This window comes from Hyperoodon ampullatus (genome assembly GCF_949752795.1).
Source record: "Hyperoodon ampullatus genome assembly, chromosome: 6".
NCBI lineage: Eukaryota > Metazoa > Chordata > Mammalia > Artiodactyla > Ziphiidae > Hyperoodon > Hyperoodon ampullatus.
Window position 1 is genome coordinate 23,339,601 of NC_136919.1, and position 23,361 is coordinate 23,362,961.

Here is a 23,361-nt window from a genome sequence, read left to right on the forward strand (position 1 = left end):
GACAGTTCGGCTGCTGCTGCTAGGGCCCGAAGGCATGGTTGCCATCCCCGAATGGTTGGGTCTGGCTGTTTGGTGAGGTAAGCCACGGGGCGGTAGGAAGGCCCTACAGGCTGGGCAAGGAGTCCAGTGGCTATTCCAGCCCGTTCATCCACAAAACGGTGAAAAGGTCGGCTTGGGTTGGGCAGAGAAAGGGGAGGAGAAGATATCAGAGCGTTACGGATGGTGAGAAAGGCCTGTCGAACGGCGGAAGGAGAGGTGAGGGGTCCTTGAGGGGTTTCTTTAGCGGCTAGATATAAGGGTTTAGCAAGGAGAGCAAAGTTAGGGATCCAGTGTCGGAAAAATCCTATAAGGCCCAAAAAGGAGAGAATTTGTTCCGCTGTTTCCGGAGGCTGGAGTTCACAGATAATCCGGGTGCGATCGGCTGTTAGACCTTTTGTGGTAGGGGTAAGGTGGAGCCCCAGGTAGGTTACAGAAGATACAGATAACTGAGCCTTGGCTGGGGAGACCCGATAACCGCGGGAGCCAAGGTAATTGAGATCTGCAGTATGTTGTCTTGAGAGGCTGAGAGATGGGCTACAAAGGAGGAGGTCATCTACATATTGAAGGAGTGTGCTGGGGGTAAGGGAGCAGGAAGTGAGGTCGCGTGCCAGCGCCTGACCGAAGAGGTGAGGACTGTTGCGGAAGCCATGGGGGAGAACTGTCCAGGTGAGCTGACTGGAAGTATGAGTATCCGGATCCATCCAGGTAAAGGCGAAGAAGAAATAGGAGTCGGGGATGTAGGGGGATAGTGAAAAAGGCATCTTTGAGATCCAGAACCGTAAAGTGGGTTGTGGATGGGGGGATATGGGAGAGCAAGGTGTATGGGTTTGGTACTACTGGGTGGAGAGGAATTATGGCCTCATTGATTAGTCGGAGGTCCTGGACCAGGCGATAATCCTCAGAGGCCTTGCGGATAGGCAGGATGGGGGTGTGGCAGGGAGAGTCAGTGGGGATAAGGAGTCCCTGGTTTAGGAGTCTGGGGATAATAGGTTGTAGGCCCCTAAGGTGAGTCTCAGAGATGGGAAATTGGGGCCTTGATGGAAATATGGAGGGGTCCTTTAGGCGGATGAGGACGGGGGAATGGTGTGTTGCTATTATGGACTTAGAAGTATCCCAGACTTGGGGATTGATTGGGTTCGGTGTGATTGGAAGAGGGGGATTGGAGGGGGAGGGTTCTAGAGACAGGCCGAGAAGAAGAAGCAGGAGTTGGGTGGAGGGGACCTTAGGGTCAAGTCTAACTAGCTGGAGGGAGGCCCCTAAGTGGAAAAGGACATCTCGGCCTAGCAAGGGAACTGGGCAGGATGGTATGACTAAGAAGGAATGAGTAAAGGGGAGTCCTTCGATACGGGAGTGGACCGGTCTGGAGTGGGAAGGATGGTTTGCCATCAATACCCATGACCGAGATCTGGGAAGGAGAAACTGGCCTGGAATAAGTAGGCAGGACCAAATAGGTAGCCCCCGTGTCCATCAGAAATGAGATGGACTTACCCGCTACCTGTAGCGTTACCCTGGGCTCGGCGAGGGTGATGGGGGTCTTCGAGTCCGGGCGCCGTCAGTCGTCAGCCAATCCCAGCAGTTCGAGTGGTAATGCCGTTGGGTCGGCCTGCCCCCCGTGTGGAGATGCTGAGGGAGGGCCAGTCGTAGGGCAGTCACTCTTCCAGTGGCCCCTTAGCCCGCAGCTGGGACAGGGCTTAGAAGGAGGTCAGGGATTGGGACATTGGCGAGCCCAGTGGCCTTCTTTTCCGCATTTGAAGCAGGCCCCCGGCGGGGTTGCCTTTTGTGGACCCCGTGGATGCTGTGATCCATGGGAGATGGCCGGCCTTAGGGCGGCTACAAGAGCTTGGGTTTGGAGGGCCACCTTCTGGTGCATCCGAGCCTGTCGGCTGGCTTCTGCCAAATCCTCACGGCCATTGTAGACTTTAAAGGCCATCTTTACCAGATCTCGAATAGGGGTTTGAGGGCCGTCTTCTGCCCGTTTTAATTTCTTTCAGATGTCCGGGGCTGATTGGGTGATAAAATGGGTGGCTAGGACCGCTGCCCCTGCCGGGGTGTCGGGATCCAGCCGGGTATAGAGAGTTAAGGCTTCTGTAAGGTGATTGAGAAAGATAGCTGGATTTTCGTTAGGTTCTTGGGTTATCTCTTTTAGTTTTTCAAAATTGACTACCTTATGAGCAGCAGCCTGCATGCCAGCCAGGAGGCATTGGATCATGAGGTCGCGTTTACGACGACCATCTTGGCCATCCTCATAAGTCCAGCCTGGATCGGTGCCAGGTACGGCAGTCACTCCGACAGGCATGGAGTTGTCGGTAAGGTGGACCTGATCTGCATGGTTTCGGGCAGCAGTTTGAATTCTTTCCCTCTCGTCGGGTTAGAGTAGAAGATAGGATCACAAAGATACCGTGCCAGGTTAGATCGTAAGCTTGAGAGAGGTAGCGAAATTCTTTGATGTAGCGGGAAGAGTCAGAAAAGAGGCAGAAAAGGAGCCTAATCGCTTTTCAATTTGAGAGAGATCTTGGAGGGAAAAGGGAACATGAACTCTAACTAATCCTTCCGCTCTTGCTACCTCCCTCAGGGTAGAGGAGATTTGGATCTTGGGAGTCGTGAGAGCCTGTATGTGCACTAATTGGCAAAGCAAGGGGCGTGGGAGGAGAAACTGTTGAGGGAGGCGGGGGAGCAGTTGGATGGGCCAGAGCGGGTTCGGGAGGAGGAGGGACCACTTCAGGGTAGGGTGGAGGTTGGAGAGGAGCTCTGGAGGAGAGAGAAGCGAGAGATTTGGGTGGGTCGGCTAGTGGAGAGGGGTCATCGTCAAAGGAAATTAGGGGCTTGGATGTAGGAGATGTCTGTTTGGCAAGAATGATCTGGGAAGTGGAACAATCGACGCAGAGGGAAGGGCGGGAGCGTAAATACCAGAAGGCCTGAACATAGGGGATCTCGGACCATTTGCCCGTCCTGTGGCAGTAATTATCTAGATCACGGAGGATGTTAAAATCGAAAGTCCCTTCAGGAGGCCATTTGGATTGATTGTCTAGAGGATACTGTGGCCAGGCCGCAGTGGAATAGAAAATAAGCCATCGGCGATGGAGATCTTGGGAGAAACCGAGGGCTGTAAAATTGGCTAGGAGACACCCCAGGGGCGTCTTAGAATCTGGTTTCGATTGTGAGGTTCCCATGACCCCCCGTCTGTCCCTGAGTGAATGGAGAGGGAGAGAGGCGTCCCTGGTCTCAGTCTCCAATTCACGGCAGGTCGGAGGGCGGTCAGGTGATTGGGACGTCTCCACAATCACCCGAGGCCCGGTGGGTCGGAGAGCGGTCAGGCAATTGGGACGTCTCCACGGTTGCCCGAGGCCCAGAGAGAGGACGGAGGAGTCCCTGACGCGGCCGCGATTAGGGACAGGGAGTCCGGTGGGTAGGGACTCTGGGGTTTGGAGGGAACAAGGGAGGGGGACTTACCCCGTTTTCTGCCGGATCGGGTGGATGAGCAGAGGTTCCCTGGTTGTCTCCTGGGGGAGGGGAGGAGCAGCCCGCGCGGTAACCTGCGGGGCTTGGTACCCCTCCCGGGTTTCGGCACCAAATGTAAGGTCGGATCTTAACAAACGGCACCGTGAAACAGAGGAAAGCTTCAAGTGAGCTTTATTAGGGGGACGCTCCCAGGCGAGGTTCACTGGTCCGAGAGAAAGGGGCCAGAGAAGTCACACCCGGGTGAGGGTTGGGCAAGATTTTATAGGGGAAGAAGGGAAAGGGGTGTGGTGAATCTGGGAGGACGCAGGGTATTCCTTATTTGGTGGTCTCTTTGGGTATCGAGGCAATATCTGGTGCTGGTTGCATCAGTCTTGGGGCCGTTAGTCCCACCCCTTGAAAGGCGGGAAGGCTGAGCCGGGTGGAAAGTCCCCAGGTCATTTCCTGGAACTGGGTGGTGCGGAAAGTCTCCAGGTCAGTTTCTGGAGCTGGGTGGTCCGGAGAGTTTCGGTCTGATGCAACCTGTGAATCTGATTGTGTTCCCCTGCCTCGGGCCAGTTGGCCTTACAGACAGCATATATATGGATCTTGTTTTTGTATCCATTCAGTGAGCCTGTGTCTTTTGGTTAGAGCATTTAATCCATTCACGTTTAAGGTAATTATTGATATGTATATTCCTATTACCATTTTCTTAATTGTTTTGGGTTTATTTTTGTAGGTCCTTTTCTTCTCTTGTGTTTCCCACTTAGAGAAGTTCCTTTAGCATTTGTTGTAGAGCTGGTTTGGTGGTGCTGAATTCTCTTAGCTTTTGCTTGTCTGTAAAGCTTTTGATTTCTCCATTGAATCTGAATGAGATCCTTGCTGGGTAGAGTAATCTTGGTTGTAGGTTCTTGCCTTTCATCACTTTAAGTATATCATGCCACTCCCTTCTGGCTTGTAGAGTTTCTGCTGAGAAATCAGCTGTTAACCTTATAGGAGTTCCCTTGTATGTTGTCATTTTTCCCTTGCTGCTTTCAATAATTTTTCTTTGTCTTTAATTTTTGCCAATTTGATTACTATGTGTCTTGGTGTGTTTCTCCTTGGGTTTATCCTGTATGGGACTCTCTGTGCTTCCTGGACTTGGGTGGCTATTTCCTTTCCCATGTTAGGGAAGTTTTCGACTATAATCTCTTCACATATTTTCTCTGGTCCTTTCTCTCTCTCTTCTCCTTCTGGGACCCCTATAATGCGAATGTTGTTGCATTTAATGTCCCAGAGGTCTCTTAGGCTGTCTTCATTTCTTTTCCTTCTTTTTTCCTTATTCTGTTTCACAGCAGTGAATTGCACCATTCTGTCTTCCAGGTCACTTATCTGTTCTTCTGCCTCAGTTATTCTGCTATTGATTCCTTCTAGTGTATTTTTCATTTCAGTTATTGTATTGTTCCTCTGTTTGTTCTTTAATTCTTCTAGGTCTTTGTTAAACATTTCTTGTATCTTCTTGATTTTTGCCTCCATTCATTTTCCGAGGTCCTGGATCATCTTCACTATCATTATTCTGAATTCTTTTTCTAGGAGGTTGCCTATCCACTTCATTTAGTTGTTTTTCTGGGGTTTTATCTTGTTCCTTCATCTGGTACATAGCCCTCTGCCTTTTCATCTTGTCTGTCTTTCTGTGAAAGTGGTTTTTGTTCCACAGGCTGCAGGATTGTAGTTCTTCTTGCTTCTGCTGTCTTCCCTCTGGTGGATGAGGCTATATAAGAGGCTTGTGCAAGTTTCCTCTGGACATTGTTTTTTAATTTTCATTTTTAATTAATTAATTATTGGACACTTTTTTTTTTTTGCTTTATAACAAATTTAATCAGTTATACATATACCTATGTTCCCATCTCCCCTCCCTTTTGCGTCTCCCTCCCACCCTCCCTATCCCACCCCTCCAGGCAGTCACAAAGTACTGAGCTGATCTCCCTGTGCTATGCGGCTGCTTCCCACTAGCTATCTACCTTACGTTTGGTAGTGTATATATGTCCATGCCGCTCTTTCACTTTGTCACAGCTTACCCTTCCCCCTCCCCATATCCTCAAGTCCATTCTCTAGTAGGTCTGTGTCTTTATTCCTGTCTTACCCCTATGTTCTTCATGACATTTTTTTTCCCTTAAATTCCATATATATGTGTCAGCATACAGTATTTTGGACACTTTTTTTTAGACATGATACTACTGCATACTTAATAATAGAGTACAGTATACTATAAACATAACATATGCACTGGGAAACCAAAAAGTTCATGTGACTCGCTTTATTGTGGTGGTCTGGAACCAAACCTGCAATGTCTCTGAGCTATGCCTGTACTCATCTTTTTCACTATTTGCTTAATTCTTATTTTCACATTCCAACCTCCCTTCCTTTCCCTCTCCCTGGGCTTTCTCCACAATCTGTTTTGCTTTCTAACATCTTTTGAACTCTGTATCTTTAGGCCTTACTGGAGTTTGCTTTTCTTTCCTGTCACTGCCTTGTCATGAACATCTCTTGTGCACGTATGGTCTGCAGGCTGAAGCACACCTGAGCACGTGTTCATTTGAAAGTGGCTGTTCTGTTTCACAAGCCCCTTCTCTTCCCACCTGCCTCTGTTTATTTCAGTGGCCCAACTGTTGTCTTCTTTTCCCAGCTCATAGGTGAGGTGTGTCCTGAGAGTTTTGAAAGCAAATGATCAGACTCTTATTTTGTCTTGTAGGTGCCCTGGGACCTGGAGTTCCCCACATCATTAACACCAAACTGCTGAAGCAGTTTACCTGCTTGATCTACAACAGTGGCAGGTCAGGGGGCTTGATTTCTCGGCTTCTGCCTGTAAAGGAGAAAGCAGGACAGGGAGGGTAGTGAGAGTGGGGAAGGGGGCTTGGACTGCAGTCTGTATCCACAGAGACACTGTGCTGAAGAGGGCACTGCCATTTGGAGAGCTCCTGGGGTCAAGTGAGTTTAGGCAACACTGTAGTACCGACTCTATCCCTTTGGGAGAAGCTCACGTTAAAGGCTCTGGGAACTCCTGTAACAAAGACTTCATGTCACATGCTTCTTCCAAGGACCCCTGCCTAATGTCCACAGAACTAGTGTTGTATGGAGAGGCAGTGTTGCAGGAAAGGGCAGGCCAGTGGGATGACTTTGAGGAAAGCACCCCAAGCAGCACACCTGGGCTTCCTTCCTGCTGCTTGCTTGCAGTGTGTGTCCTGCTCTGGGTGTGCTTGGAAGAATCATCGGCAGCTGAGTTTGGGATGACCGTTTTCCCAGCAGCCCTGCTGAGCAGGCCGGGAAGATGGGGAGGGTCCTCACCAGTGTGAGGCTCTGACTGTGCCTGGGGAAGGTGCGGCCTTCTCTGTCCCCTTGGAGGGACACTGGCATTGGCTCACTGCTCCACTGTACGTGAAGGCTTGGGCACCACAACAGGATAAGGGATGTTGCTCTAATTCCTTTTCTTCTCCCCGGGATGAGAAGACATTTTGAATGCATAAGGGAACAGGCTTGGATGTTTTTCCTTTGCTTTTGGAGAAATCATCTCAGAGTTTAATTTTGCCTCTCTTTTATTGCCACTGATTTGCAGTTTGCGGAACTTAATTTCAGACTCTATGAAGGCAAAGATCACCGCCTATGTGATCATACTGGCTTTGCATATAAACGACTTCCAGATTGACCTGACGGTGTTACAGAGGGACTTGAAGCTCAGTGAGAAAAGGTGAGCACAAAAGAAGAAAAAGCTCCCTTAGGGCGCCTTGATGTAGTTCTGGTACTGCTGGAAAGCATGAGGCACTGTCGAGGGACCTGGGGAGTTTTCAGATGAATAAATAATTGATTGAATGGATGGGAAACCAGACATTACTGCATGCCTTCGCTTTGCTAGGCACAGTACCAAATCTGTCATAATATCTCAGTGATGTCGCTAAGAAACAGTGGAAGAATCTTTGGTTCAGAGAAGTCAGTGACTTTCCCAGGGTCACACAGCCAAGAAGGGGAATTGTTGGGCTTCAAACCTGAGCCTTCCATCCCTGTGTAACTGAGCAACCTCCAGTCTCCACACTGCTGTCTCTGGGAAGAGGGACTCTGTATGGTCCCAATGGGGTAACCTAGGGGTGGAAGTTATATAAGAGAACCCCAATTTCAGCTTAGCATAAAGCACTTTTCTCAGAGTCAGATGGAAGGAGCTGCCAGGGGGTTGTCCAAGGCAAGGCAGAGCTTCAGGTTGGCAGGGATGTCACACTTGGGCTTCTCTGACCTGACTGGGAGGGTAGGCAGAGGTGGCAACCTTTAAGGCCCTTTCTAGCCCTGCTAGAAGGGGTTCAGACTGAGTAGGGAGCAGAGCCTCCCAGAATGCTGGACTGTGGGGTATATTGGCCTTTGTCAGTGATTTAGGAGCATCTGATCTCCAAGGACCCTGATGGTGTTTCAGGAGAACACCCTTATCTGGACTCTTCTAGCAGTCCTGAGAGGGATTATTCTGAGGGCTCCACAGATGGCATTCTCATGAGTAGTGAGTTTGAACATACAAGAGAAACAGATACTTGAAGTCTGTAAAATTCTAGCAAGTGCTCAATCCTTGCTATAAGAAGTAAACAGTTATCAGTAGGATCTGGATAACCTGGTTTTCCATCATTTATATAGATATTTTCTAATGGCAACACATTAAAATGGGAATCTGATGGCTCTCGAGGGGATCTTGTCTGCCTCTCTACTGGGAGCTTTGCCCCTTGTGGCTATCTTGGGAATTCTGTCCTCATGGCCTGGAGCATGACTGTGCTGCCCCCTCCTGCCAAGCCTCCCTGAGCATTCACATTGAGGAGAGTCTCCATTTGTTTTATGTGTTTGTGTTTGTTCCTTAGGATGATGGAGATAGCGAAAGCCATGAGGCTGAAGATCTCTAAAAAAAGGGTTTCTCTGGCAGTGGGCAGGGAGGAGGATCACAAACTGGGCACCCTGTCCATCCCACTGCCCCCAGCCCAGGCCTTGGACCGTCAGTCAAAGCGGAGGAAAATCACCTAGAGGTGTGCTTTCCAGACAGAGCATTTTGGCCACGTCATAGCCACTCCTTCTATCCATTTGCATTTTTATTTGTAAAGAGGGGTAAAGAAGCCGTGCTTTGGCATGGGTATGAAGCCAGAAGTCAGCATATCAGTTGTGCTGGTCTTAAGCAGAAACATAAAGTGTTGGCCCTATTGGACTCCATCTCCCTCCTTTGGTGTCTCTGTGGTTGTAAATGGCAGATGGTTCGTGTGTGGGATGTGGGAGGGTGGGCCTGGGGTAGGCGGAGGCAAAAGATCTCACAGGCTGAACCTTGGACCGCATCTGACAGATAAAGGTTAATAAAGAGAAATGTGAAGTGCTGTGGAAGGCCCAGTGGAGGAGTAGGTGGTGAGGACAAAACCCAGTAGGGCTGGAAGAGGAGGCTTCAGGTCACCAATGTGATGGGCTTGCCCAAACAGACTAATTTAGTTCCGGGCTGCTGAAACAGCAGAGCCAAATCAGAGGAAATGATTAACCCACTTGCTCTGCCTGGCTCAGGCCACACACAGGGCAGGAGTCAGCTCTGAAAGCGTTTTTGAGGGGAGTGAATCAGTCAGAATTCAGTGCAGAAAACAAATGGTCCTAGATATTCTTAAGGAGAAAGGAGTTTAATACATGGATATAAAGTACTATAAAATTGTTAAAGGGTTGCAGGAGTGGGATTCAGGAGGTTGCTACTGGAACTGCTGAGTTCAAGAACACAGCTGGGGTGGCCAGCCAGGCATGAAGAAGCCACTTGAATTCATGAAGCTACTTGAATTCAGCTGCTTCTTGAACTCATGAAGCCAGCAACTTGACACTGAAATTCTGGTTCAGCCACCCATGCTATCAGTACCCATGCCCTACCTCCTTGCTTGTCAGCACAAACAGCCAAAAGATTAAGAGGCTGGCCTCCATCTTGCTTCTTTCTTCTCTGAGTACATATATAGGAACTTAATTTGCAACTAGAATCCTAGCAGCAAGGGAGTCTTGGAAATAGGTTTCAGCCTCTAGTTACAGGAAGCCATACCAGAAGCAGATGGGAAGGGATGCTGACTGCCACCAACCTTATCTGCCGGGGGAAATGGAGAAGTCAGTGTCCAGAGGGGTGCTGTGAGGAACGGGACTATGACGAGGGCAGACTTAGGTATGTGGCTAATGCTCAGACTCAGCTTTTTTTTTTTTTTTAAAGAGAAGGTGATGATTTAGAAAACATTTTAAAAAATATTTGTGTTTTTTATTATTTTTAAAATTTTATTTTTTGGCTGTGTTGGGTCTTTGTTGCTGTGTGCGGGCTTTCTCTAGTCGCAGCGAGAGGGGCCTACTCTTCGTTGCAGCGCATGGACTTCTCATTGCGATGGCTTCTCTTGTTGCAGAGCACAGGCTCTAGGTGTGCAGGCTTCAGTAGTTGCAGCATGCAGGCTCAGTAGTTGTGGCATGTGGGCCCTAGAGCGTGCGGGCTTCAGTAGTTGCAGCACGTGGGCTCAGTAGTTGTGGCTCACGGGCTCTAGAGCGCAGGCTCAGTAGTTGTGGCACACAGGCTTAGCTGCTCCGTGGCATGTGGGAATCTTCCCAGATCAGGGATCGAACCAGTGTCCCCTGCATTGGCAGGTGTATTCTTAACCACTGCACCACCAGGGAAGTCCCCCAGACTCAGCTCTTCAAGGTTCTTCTGAGGCAGTGGGAGCAGCTGAGGTGTGTGGTGCTCGTGCTGGGGGCCAGGGGCAGTGGAGGAAGGAAGACAGAATCCAGCTCTCTCTGAAAATGAGAAAGGAGGAAGTTTACACAGCAGCTGGGACATCCGTTAGGGAATACATGGTAAAAATGGGCCTTGGATGACTCATTCGGGACAGGTGATCCTTATATTTCTTTGAGCACTGGGATGTGGTTATCTGAGCCACTTCTACGGCAAGGCCAGGCTTAAAGTGCACATTTTCCATGCTCTTGTCTGGCTTGTCCCCATTTGTATCTGATCCTGGGTAGCGGGCACTTGTAGCATACTTGATCTCCCTCCAGCAGAGATGTGAGCAGGAAATCTAAGTGCCTCTTGTTTTTCTTTACCTAAGCTGTTGTGAAAATCAGGTATGTGACTCGGCATCAGAAAAAAAAAAAAATCCTGATCTGTCTCTGGGAAAAGAATTTCTAGTGTGCTTATGGCTTAAAATGTGTTTTCATGCATACTTTTTAGATTCTGGTGGTTTTGACACCTTGAGGCTTAATTTCCAGCAGTGATTAGATCACAACATGTGACCTGGCCTCTGAAGAGCCTCTGTCCTAGTGGGGAAGCAGCTTTCTTTAGTCACTCACAAAGAGGAGTGATATTGATGGGGAAAAGCCTAGGATGGTAAATATACAATTGATCCTTGAACAACATGAATTTGAACTGCCTGGGTCCACTTATACATGGATTTTTTTCAATAGTAAACACTATAGTACCATGCAAGTGGTTAGTTGAACCCGCAGATGTGGAACGGATATGGAGGGCTGACATAAATTATATGTGCATTTTTCAGCTGCATGGAGGGTCAGCGCCCCTAACCCTTTGCATTGTTCAGGGGTCAGCTGTATACTTGTCCTGGGTGACAACAGGTATACTTCACTAATTGTAGGTGATGCAGTCCCAGAGGTTGACTGAAATGCAAGTTTCTGTTCATCAAGGGAAGGCTCAAAAGAGGGCCCTTTTCAACAAGTCTCGTGAGAGGGTGCCTAACACAGTGCCTGGCATATAAGCGCCAGTGTCTGTGGAATGAATCATAGTGCATGAGCTGCACCTTCTTTTCTTGGCAGAGCTATTAGGCAGTAAACACTTGTAGAATAATGGGATCGTACTAGGTTTTTCCTAGTTCTAAAACCCCATTTATTTACTGATCCATTCACAGAGAATTCCTTGATCCAACCAAGTTATTTGCCATAATGTTGCTTGATGACCTCTTTGAAGAAAAAGAGACTGTGGGCTAGATGCTTGTACCTTTAATAAGAGTTGCAGTTTGTGGAATAACTTACAGGTGTTAACAGAATGAAGTCTGTTCCCTGGAGGGAAGTTTCTGTGGCCCTGACCTGCTGTACATTTAACAGTGATGAAGTCAAAGAAGGTGTATTTAACATACCTGCAGAGGACCCAACCTGGAAATAGCTAATTAGGTAAAAATTTTTAAAGTGCCTTCTTTTAAGAACTTTATTTTGATATAATGTCATACTTAGAAAATAGTTGCAAGAATAGTACAAAGGTCCTTTACCCAGATGCTCCAACTGTTCATGCGTTGTCCTATTTATTATTTGCTTTATATATTTATGTATCTCTTTTTGAACCATTTGGGACAATTTGAGAAAAGCACCCTACCCTTTTTCTCTTAAGTACTTCAGTATGTGTATCCTAAGAATAAGGACTTTCTCTTCCATAAGCACATTACACTTATCAAAAGCAGGAACTAGAACAATGATACAATACTAGTATCTGGCCCACAGCTCATATTCAGATTTTGCTGGTCACATCTCTTTGGTCTTATTTAATCTAAAACAATTCCTCAGTCTTTGCCTTTCTTAACCTTGACATTTTGAAGAGTAAATCAGTTATTCTGTAGGGTATCCCTCTATTTAGGTTTGTCTGGTGTTTCCTTATGATTACATTCAGGATATACGTTTTTGGCAGGGAATTCACAGACATAGTGCTGTGTCCCAAGTGCATCACAGTAGAGGCACAAGATGTTGGTTTATCTTGTTCTTGCTGATAACTTACTCCTTGGTTAAGGTTATGTTCTCTCCACTGTGAAGTTACTACTTTTCTTTTTGTATTTACTAAGTAATTTGTGGAAAGATACTTTAAGCCTCTAAACGTCCTGTTCCTCATCAAACTACTACCCGTAAGTTTTAGCCTGCATTGATAATTTTTGCTGAATCAATTATCAAGATGGCTGCAAAATGGTGATTTTCTAACTCCCATAATTTCTTATACAGTTATTATAGTATTATATGGAGAAGCTTTCTTTTCCATTGAAATTTTTTTGTTCATTTAGTTGTCAGTATGGACTCATAGATTCTTATCCTGTGAACATTGTCATCATCATTTATTTTGATACTCAGATTGTACATTTGGCCAATCTGAGTTCCTTCAAGCTAGCTCCTGTATCCCCATCGTTTTAAGGGTGCTTCCTTAATTTCTGCCAGAAGATATTCTAGCCGTCTTGTACTTTGCCTGCTCCAGCCCTGGAATCAGCCTTTTATCCAAGGAGCCTGGATAGGTGGCAAATGATGGGCCCAAACCAAGAAGTGAAATACCATCCTGACAATCAAGACAGGGCCTTCGGCTGCACTCAGGCAAGAACTGGTTTCTGAGCAGGGGTGACAGTTGTGTTGTGAGTCACTCAGACTGCACCAGAGGGCCATGCTAGGCTTGACTGCATTTAAAAAGGACGATAATCACGGAGAATGGGCTCCAGAGCCCCATGGCCCTAACTGCACCCTGCAAAGTTCTGGACAGGAAGGGAGAAAGAACTAGTGGGATGAGAGTGTTCATATCGGGAGACTACTCAGGGTTGGAACAAGCCCAGCAGGCCCCATGTGAGTCCACCATGAGGAACCATTTGGAGAAGAGACTTTCTCTGTGCTGATGGAAGGAAAGGGAAGAAGGTGGGTCCAGGGCTGTTGCTGAGGATAGTGTAGGCTCATGTGCTTTTCCAAGACCCAGCTCTGGCTCTTGTCTGGTCTGGCCACAGCATGCCCATGCCCACCATTCCCTACAGTCAGGGTCTCCTCTGGCTACAAGGGGCAGTGGCCTCAACAGGACTGGGAGGTCTGAATGATGTTGTATTGGTCTTTTTTTAATTGAGGTATGGTTGATTTATAACGTTTCAGGTGTAGACCAGTGATTCAGTTACTATATATATATATTCTTTTTCAGATTCTTCTCTATTCTTCTCTATTATTATTCTATCTCTATTATTCTTCTCTATTATAGGTTATTACAAGATACTGAATGCTGTCTGTAAATCCCTGTGCTATACAGTAGGTCCTTGTTGTTTATTTTATATATAGTAGTGTGTATCTGTTAATCCCAAATTCCTGACTTTTCTCCCCTCCCCCCATATTGGTCTTTGCTGTGCTTGTACACTTCTATCAGCAGGCATTACTATTTGGGCCTGACTGGCCAGCAGGGAAGGCCATGGAGGCCACAGTGTAAGCTGCTTGGGTGGGGGGCAGCTGAGACCTGTGAGCTCTGCATGAGGGTTAAACTTACACCTGTGAGAAGTCACCCTGCAGAGGGGACTTAGCTACTGCAGACTGAATCAAGTGACCCCAGGGAAGCACAGCACCCTTAGAGAATCCTATCTTCTGATCCATAATTGCTGCATGTTAAGAGCTGGGACATACCTCCTGAGGAACAGGATGAGACTCCTAAACTCTGCCTTCTTTGGGCTCTCCCAGACCCACCCAGGCCACTGGAGTAGATCTGGAAAAATGACCAGATGGTGAGGAGACAGTCTGCAAACTGGCATGTGTGAATGGAGGGCAGGAGCAGGGTGGATCCCAGGGGGATAAGAATGCTGTCTGTAAATCTCTGGAGAGTCGCCACAGACAGAGGGACTCTGTCCTTTGGGGGCTCCAGAAGATAGAAATACTAGGAATGGGGTTGGGTTTGTTTCCTTATCCATCCATCTATGTGTCCAACACTTAATGAGTTTGCTCAGTGTTAGGTATAGAGGATCAACAGTGCATGACCTCACAGGGCATGGGAGGGGGGAATCAGACACATCAACAGACTTTTTCAATGCACAGGATTTCAGTGCCACCATGGGGATTAACACAGGTGGGTAGGTGGGTAGGAGAGCATGGAGGAAGGGCACATAACTAAGATTTGAAGAGATCAAGGAAGGTGTTCCATGGAATGATGATGAAGTAGGATCCTGAAGTATGGGTAGGATTTAGCCAGGGAGACAGATTTTTGGCTCAATTAAGGAAAAAATAATCAGATGGAGTAGGTTCTCTTGGGCAGGTCTGGCCTGTGTGGGAGAGCAAGCCCTGCACAGTCAACCAATGCAGGCTACTCAGAGCAGTCTCCTTCCAGATGCTTCCCCAACCACGGAAGAGCTAGGGTAGGACAGGTGTTCTGTGTTCCTCCCACTTCTGCCTCCAAATGACTTGGCAGAAGATGGGCACTGTATGTGTGTGTGTCCCAGGTGTTCCTATTACAGAGGCCCTAGATAACAGCCTTACTCATACATCTTCTGTATACAAGCTCTTAACATTTGATAGGGAACATTCAACTTACTGGCCTTGACAGGCATCACCACTCAGAACTCAGTTCCTTCTGGGGAGAGCAATCAAGATGGCAGAGTAGTAGGATGTGAAGCTCACCACCTCCTTTCACAAATACGTCAAAAATACATCTACATGTGGAAAGCTTCTCACAGAATATCCACTGAATGCTGGCAGAAGACCTCTTACCTCTGAAACAGCAAGAAAATCTATGTAAGTGGGTAGAACAAAAAGGAAAAAAGTGAGAAAGGAATCAGGATGGGACCTGGGCCCCTGGGAGGGAGCTGTAAAAGAAGAAAGGTTCCTGCACCCTCAGAAGTTCCTTCGCTGGCAGAGAGATCAGCTGTTATAAGAGGGAGCTTCAGAGCCTTGCAGTAGAGCACAGCAACCAGTCTGCAGCAGCTAGAATGGAGAGAGACCTGCACAGACGGTCAGTGCCACTGCTTTGCACTTCCCAGCCTGAGATGTGTGTCCACTGGTGCGGGCAGGGGCTGAAGAAGCTCGGGCTTTGGAGATCAGGCCTGGGGAGAGGACTGGGGTGGGCTGTGCGGAAACAGCCTGAAGCAGTCGGAGTCTGGTGCAACCACACCTGAGCCTGTACGAGGAGGAAGCCTGGGCCGCCTTAGAGGCCAGGCACCATTGTGTGGGCAGTGTGCAAGGGGAGGGGCAGAACCTGCCATTACAGTCTTTTCCCCTGCGCAAGCTCTCAGGCAGCGGAACACTTCCTACACTCACTGCAGGAGCCGTCTCGAGCTGCTGAGTGCCCTCCCAGGGAGCAGAGTTGCGAGCTGCCTCAGCTCCCATGGCATGCTCCAGGGCCATGCATGAGCTGCCACTGAGAGTCCCACAAGTGGGCACCAGCCGCCACATCTGCACACCCCCTGTTAAGGGTATAATGGCCAGCAAGTGCTGAGGAAAGAGGCGATAGGCAGCCGTACTAAGAACAGCCCTTGAACCAAATATGCTAAACCCACACAAGCTACACAGGGATGCTCCCACATATAAAGAGCCTTCTAAGACCACAGTAGATAACTGTTTCTCCTCAACTCACAGAATAAGAGAAATATAAGTAAAATGAAGAAGCAGAGGAGCCACTCCCAGTTAAAAGACCAAGAGAATTCCCCGGAAAGAATAATGAAACAGACCTCTTAGGTCTAACAGACACCAATTTCAAAAAGACACATTTCAAAAGAGAGAATAAAAATATTGAAGGAATTAAGGCTATCGACAAAAATACAGAGCACTGTAAAAGAACTGGAAACTACACAGAGGAACCAAGAAAAATTAGAAAACTCATTTACTGAGACAAAAACTGAACTAAAGGCAATGAATAGAATAAATAATGCAGAACGAACAAGTAACCCGGAAGACAGAATAATGGAAATCACCCAATCAGGACAGCAGACCAAATGAACAGGAGGCCAAATGAATAAAAATGAAAGCAATATAAGAGACCTATGGGATAATACAAAGCATGCCAATCTAGGCATAATAGGGAATCCAGGAGGGGGAGAAAGAGTAAAGGGGATTGGAAATGTATTTGAAGAAATTATGGCTGAAAACTTCCTAAACCTAAAGAAGGAAACATGTCCAGGTACAGGAAGCACAGAGGGTCCAAAACAAAGTAAACCCAAACAGACCTACACCAAGACATTTTATAATAAAAACGGCAAAAATTAAAGAGGATTCTAAAGGCAGGAAAAAAAGAGTTAATTACAAGGGAAGCCCCATAAGGCTATCAGCTGATTTCTCTACAGAAATGTTTCAGGCCAGAAGGGAGTGGCAAGATATATTCAAAGTCCTGAAAGGGAAAAATCTGCAACCTAGGATACTTTACCCAGCAAGATTATCATTTAGAATAGGAGAGAGAAAGAATTTCTGAGACAAGCAAAAACGAAAAGAATACAGCAATACTAAAACCTATCCTAAAGAAAATATTGAAATCTTCTCTAAACAGAAAAGAAGAATATATAGGAAAGAGAAAATCACAATTGGAGAGCAAATCACCTATAAATAAGCCAGTACACAGATTTTTAAAAAATCAAAAAATTTCTGTGAACATGATAACCACAATGAACAGCAAAAGGATGAACATGAAGATGTAAAAGAGGACATCAAAATCATAAAACATGGTGGAGGAGAGTCAGAAAATGTAGATTTTTTTTTTTTTCATTTCCTAGAATGTGTTTGAGCCTCTACAACTACTAGTCTAAGGCAAGGAGATAGAATATGGGGTTAACATACTTGAAAAACAGGGTAACCACAAATCAAAAACATACGATAGATTCACAAAAACCAAAAAGAAGAGAGCATAAGTATAATACAAAAGAAGATCATCAAACCACAAAAGGAAAAACAAAAAGGGACAAAGAGGAAATATAAAATCAACAGGAAACCAAGGTTAAAATGGCAATAAATACATGTCTATCAATAATTATTTATTAGTGGACTAACTACTCCAACCAGAAGACACAGAGTGGCAGATTGGATTAAAAATACGAGCTTATATAATATGCTACCTAGAGGAGACCCACTTTAGGGCAAAGGACACACATAGATTGAAAGTGAGGAGATGGAAAAATATTTCATGCAAATGGAAATGAAAAGAAAGTGGGGGTCGCAATACTCATATCTGACAAAATATACTTTAAAACAGAAGCCGTAAAGAAAGATAAAGAAGGACACTATATAATGATAAAAGGATCAATACAAGAAGAGGATTTTACAGACATCAACATACATGCACCTAATATAGAAGCACCCAAATACATAAAATACTAACAGACATAAAGGCAGAAACTGACAATCATACAATAATAGACTTTAGCACCACACTCACACCAATGGACAGGTTTTCTAGACAGAAAATCAGTAAGGCAACAGAGATCTTAAATGATAGAACAGTTAGACCTAATTGATATTTTCAATACATTACACACACCCCCAAAATAGAATACACATTCTTTTCAAATGCACATGGAACATTCTCTAGGATTGACCACATATTAGGGCACAAAACTAGCCTCAACAAATTTAAGAGTATAGAAATTATCTCAAGCATCTTTGTGACCATAAGAGCATGAAACTAGAAATCAACCACAGAAAAAGAAATCAGAAACAATTACATGGAGACTAAACAACATACTACTAAAAAAAACCAGTGGGTCAATGATGAAATCCAAGAGGAAATTTTAAAATATCTTGAGAAAAATGACAATGAGAACACAACCATACAAAATCTGTGGGATGCAGCAAAAGCAGTTCTCAGAGGGAAGTTCATAGCGATACAGGCCTTCCTCAAGAAAAAAACAAGTCTCAAACAACCTAACCTACCACTTAAAAAGAAATTAGAAAAAGAAGAACAAACAAAACAAAGTCAGCAGAAGGAAGGAAATAATAAAGATCACAGAGGAAATAGAGAATCTCAAAAATTATATTAAAAAAATCAATAAAGCTAAGAGCTGGTTTTTTGAAAGGGTAAACAAGATTGACAAACTCCCGTCCATCCAGGCTTATCAAGAAGAAAAGAGAGAGCCCAAATAAAAATAAATGAAAAAGGAGAGATAATAACCAATACTGCAGAAATACAGAAAGCCATAAGGGAATACTATGAACAATTATATGCCAACAAATTCTACAACCTAGAAGAAATGGACAAGTTTCTAGAAACATACAGCCCACCAAAAATGAACCAAGAAGAAATAGATAATTTGAACAGACTGATCACTAGAGGTGAAATAGAATGTGTAATTTAAAAACTCCCTACAAACAAAAGTCCAGGACCAGATGGCTTCACAGGTGAATTCTACCAAACATGCAAAGAAGAACTTATACTGATCCTTCTCAAACTCTTCCAAAAAAAACTGAAGAGGAAGGAACACTCCCGAAGACATTTTATGAAGCCACCATCAGCCTGATACCAAAACCTGACAAAGACACCACCAAAAAAGAAAATTACAGGCCAATATCTTTGATGAATATAGACGCAAAAATTCTCAACAAAATATTAGCTAACAGAATCCAACAACACATTAAAAAGATCATACACCGGGCTTCCCTGGTGGCGCAGTGGTTGAGAGTCTGCCTGCTGATGCAGGGGACACGGGTTCATGCCCCGGTCCGGGAAGATCCCATATGCCGCGGAGCGGCTGGGCCCGTGAGCCATGGCCGCTGAGCCTGCACGTCCGGAGCCTGTGCTCCACAGCGGGAGAGGCCGCAACAGTGAGAGGCCCGCGTACTGCAAAAAAAAAAAAAAAAAGATCATACACCATAACCACATGGGAGTCATCCCAAGTTCAAACATATGCAAATCAGTCAGTGTGATACACCACATAAACAAAAGACAAAACCCCACAATCATCTCAATAGATGCAGAAAAAGCATTTGACAAAATTCAATATCCATTCATGATAAAAACTCTCACCGAAGTGGGTATAGAGGGAACATATCTCAACATAATAAAACCTATTTATGACAGACCCACAGCCAATATAATACTCAACAGTGAAAAGCTGAAAGCCTTCCCACTAAAATCTGGAACAAAACAAGGATGCCTACTCTCACCACTTCTCTTCAACACAGTACTGGAAGTCCTAGCCACAGCGATCAGACAAGAAAAATAAAAGGTATCCAAACTGGAAGAGAAGAGGTAAAACTATCACTCTTTGCAGATGACATGATACTCTCCCTATACAAAGAACCCTAAAGTCTCCACACACAAACTATTAGAATAAATGAATTCAGCAAGGTAGCAGGATACAAGATTAACGTACAGAAATCAGTTGCATTTCTTTATGCTAACTATGAAATATCAGAAAGGGAATGTAAAAAACTATACCTTTCAAAATCTCACCCCCCAAAATAAAATACTTAGGAATAAACCTGACTAAGGAGGTGAAAGACTTATATGCTGAGGACTATAAAACAATAAACTGAAGATGATTCAAAGAAATGGAAAGATATCCAATGCTCTTGGAGGAATGAATATTGTTACCCAAAGCAATCTACAGATTTAATGTGATCCCTATCAAATTACCCATGACATTTTTCACAGAACTAGAACAAATAATCCTAAAATTTATATGGAATCATAAAAGACCCAGAATTGCCAAAGCAATGATGATGAAAAAGAACAAAGCAGGAGGCATAACCCTCCCAGAGTTCAATACTACAAAGCTACAGTAATCCAAACAGCGTGGTATTGGCACAAAAACAGCCATATGGATCAATGGAACAGAGTAAAGACCCCAGAGATAAATTCACACCGCTATGGTCAATTAATCTTAGAGAAAAAAGGAAAGAATATACAATGGGAAAAAGTCTTTTCAGCAAGTGGTGTTGGGGAAGTTGGACAGCCGCATGTAAATCAGTGAAGTTAGAACCCACTCACCATACACAAAAATAAACTCCAAATGGCTTAAAGACTTAGACATAAGACTTGACACCATAAAATTCCTAGAAAAGAATATAGGCAAAACATTCTCTGACATAAATCATACCAATGTTTTCTTAGGTCAGTCTCCCAAGGCAACAGAAATAAAAACAAAAATAGACAAATGGGACCTAATCAAACTAACAGGCTTTTGCACAGCACAGGAAGCCATAAACAAAATGAAAAGACAACCTACAGAATGGGAGAAAATATTTGCCAATGATGCAACTGGCAAGGGCTTAATTTCCAAAATACAAACAGCTCATACAACTCAACAACAGAAAAACAACCCAATCGGAAAATCGTGCAGAAGACCTAGAGAGACATTTCTCCAAAGAAGAAATACAAATGGTCAATAGGCATGTGAAAAGATGCTCAACATTGCTAATTACTAGAGAAATGCAAATCTAAACTGCAGCAAGGTACCACCCACACTGGTCAGAATGGCCATGATTAAAAACTCTAGAAACAAATGCTAGAGAGGATGCTGGAGAAAAGGGAACCCTACTACACTATTAGTGGAAATGTAAGTTGGTACAGCCACTATGGAAAACAACAGTATTCCATTCCTCAGAAAACTAAAAATAGAATTACCATATGATCCAACAGTCCCACTCCTGGGCATATATCCAGACAAAACTCTAATCCAAAAAGATACATGCAGTCCTATGTTCATAGCAGCACTATTCACAACAGCCAAGATATGGAAACAATCTAAATGTCCAGTGACAGATGAATGGATAAAGAAGATGCGGTACATACATACAACGGAATACTACTCAGTCATAAAAGAGAATGAAATAATGGCCATTTGCGGCAACGTGGATGGACCTAGAGATTATCATACTAAGCGATGTCAGAGAAAGACAAATACCATATGATATCACTTATAATGTAGAATCTAAAATATGACAAAATGAACCTATTTACAAAACAGAAACAGACTCACGGACATAGAGAACAGACTTGTGGTTGCCAAGGGGGAGGGGGTTGGGGGAGGGACAGAGCAGGAGGTTGGGGTTAGCAGGTGTAAGCTATTATATGTGGAATGGATAAACAACATGGTCCTGTACAGCACAGAGAACTATATGCAGTATCCTATGATAAACCATAATGGAAAAGAATATAAAAAAGAATATATATATATATGTATGTATGTATAACTGAATCACTTTGCTGTACAGCAGAAATTAACACAACACTGTAATTCAACTATACTTCAGTCAAAAAAAGAACTCAATTCCTTCTGTAAAAAAGGGGCAATAGCCTCACCAAGTCAGTGCTTAATATACTATTGATGGGATATAAGATGATTTTAGTGGCATGGGGGTGTATCAGGATATATGAGGTTATGCTGACTTGGCTAAACTGCAGTAAAAAATTTCCCCCAAATGTTTGGTTTCAACAAAGGTTTAGTTGCTTGTGATACTGTGAATATTTTCATTTTAACAGTTTAGTGTGTATTAAAACCACTAGCTTTTCATTTATAGTAGTGAAGTAATATAAACATTTCTTTCTAGTTAAGTTCCTGGATAGGGTCTTGGAATGGAAAAAGGACACTAGGTAATGACTAAGGAAATATGAATAAACTATGGACTTTAGTTAATAATAATGTGTCTACTGGCTCATTAATTTTGACAAATGTACCATACTAATGCAAGGTGTTAATAACAGGGAAGCTCGGCGGGAAGGGTAGTACGGGAACTCTCTACCACCTATCTCCTCACTTTTTCTGCAAATCTAAAACTTCTAGACAGTCTTCAATAAGGGGTGCTGGGAAAACTGGACAGCTACATGTAAAAGAATGAAATTAGAACTTTTTTTTTTTTTTTTTTGGTGGTATGCGGGCCTCTCACTTTGTGGCCTCTCCCGTTGCAGAGCACAGGCTCCAGACGCGCAGGCTCAGCGGCCATGGCTCACGGGCCCAGCCGCTCCACGGCATGTGGGATCTTCCCGGACCGGGGCACGAACCCGTGTCCCCTGCATCAGCAGGTGGACTCTCAACCACTGCGCCACCAGGGAAGCCCTAGAACATTTTTGTGTGTATAGTTTTAGAAAAACTCTAATGGATTAAAGACCTAAATGTTACAACCTGAAACCATGAAACTCCTAGAAGAAAACACAGGCAGAACACACTTTGACATAAATCGTGCAATATTTTTTGGAGCTGTCTCCTAAGGCAAAGGAAACAAAAACAAAAATAAACAAATGGGACCCAATTAAATTTAAAAGCTTTTGCACAGCAAAGGAAACCATAGACAAAACAAAAAGACAACCTACTGAATGGGAGAAAGTATTTGCAAGTGATATGACCAATAAGGGGTTAATATCCAAAATGTATAAAAAGCTCATACAACTCAACATCAAAAAAAAATAAACAACCTGATTAAAAAATGGTCAGAAAACCTAAATAGACATTTTTCCAAAGAAGATACAGATAGTTAACAGGCACATGAAGAGATGCTCAACATCGCTAGTCATCACAGAAATGCAAATCAAAACCACAATGAAATATCACCTCACACCTGTCAGAATGGCTATCATCACCACAAATACAAATGTTGGTGAGAACATGGAGAAAAGGGAACCCTTGTACACTGTTGGTGGGAATGTATACTGGGGCAGCCACTATGGAAGACAGTATGGTGTTTACTCAAAAAACTAAAAATAGAACTACCATATGATCCAGCAATTCTACTCCTGGGTATATGTATCTGAAGAAAATGAAAACGCTAATTTGAAAAGATACATGCACCCCAATGTTCGCAGCAGCATTATTCATAATAGCCAAGATATGGAAACAACCTAAGTATCCATCAACAGATGAATGGATAAAGAAGATGTGGTATATATATATATATATATACACAATGGAATATTACTCAGCCATAAAAGATAATGAAATTTTGCCATTTGCAACAAGGAAGCACTTAGATGCTGATTCACTTTGTTATAAAGCAGAAACTAACACACCATTGTAAAGCAATTATACTCCAATAGATGTTAAAAAAAAAAAAAGATGCACTTGGAGGGTATCGTGCTTAGTGAAATAAGTCAGAGAAAGGCAAATGCTGTATGATATCACATATGTGGAATCTAAAAAATTAGTGAATATAACAAAGAACAACATACTCTCATATGTAGAGAACAAATTAGTGGTTACCAGTGGGAGGGGGAAG

The 23,361-nt window shown here is 44.4% G+C and overlaps 1 protein-coding gene across 1 annotated transcript in view; it reads left to right on the plus strand.

Moving 5' to 3' along the window:
- The window catches only part of POLR1E (RNA polymerase I subunit E), a 28,980-nt gene extending 20,298 nt beyond the window's left edge, over positions 1-8,682 (plus strand). The window contains exons 10-12 of the mRNA XM_079706316.1: positions 6,206-6,287; positions 7,067-7,198; positions 8,340-8,682. Coding sequence (XP_079562442.1) covers positions 6,206-6,287; positions 7,067-7,198; positions 8,340-8,499 — 374 coding nt within the window. The 3' untranslated portion in view covers positions 8,500-8,682. The remainder of the gene's footprint in view (positions 1-6,205; positions 6,288-7,066; positions 7,199-8,339) is intronic.
- The last annotated feature ends 14,679 nt before the right edge of the window (positions 8,683-23,361 follow it).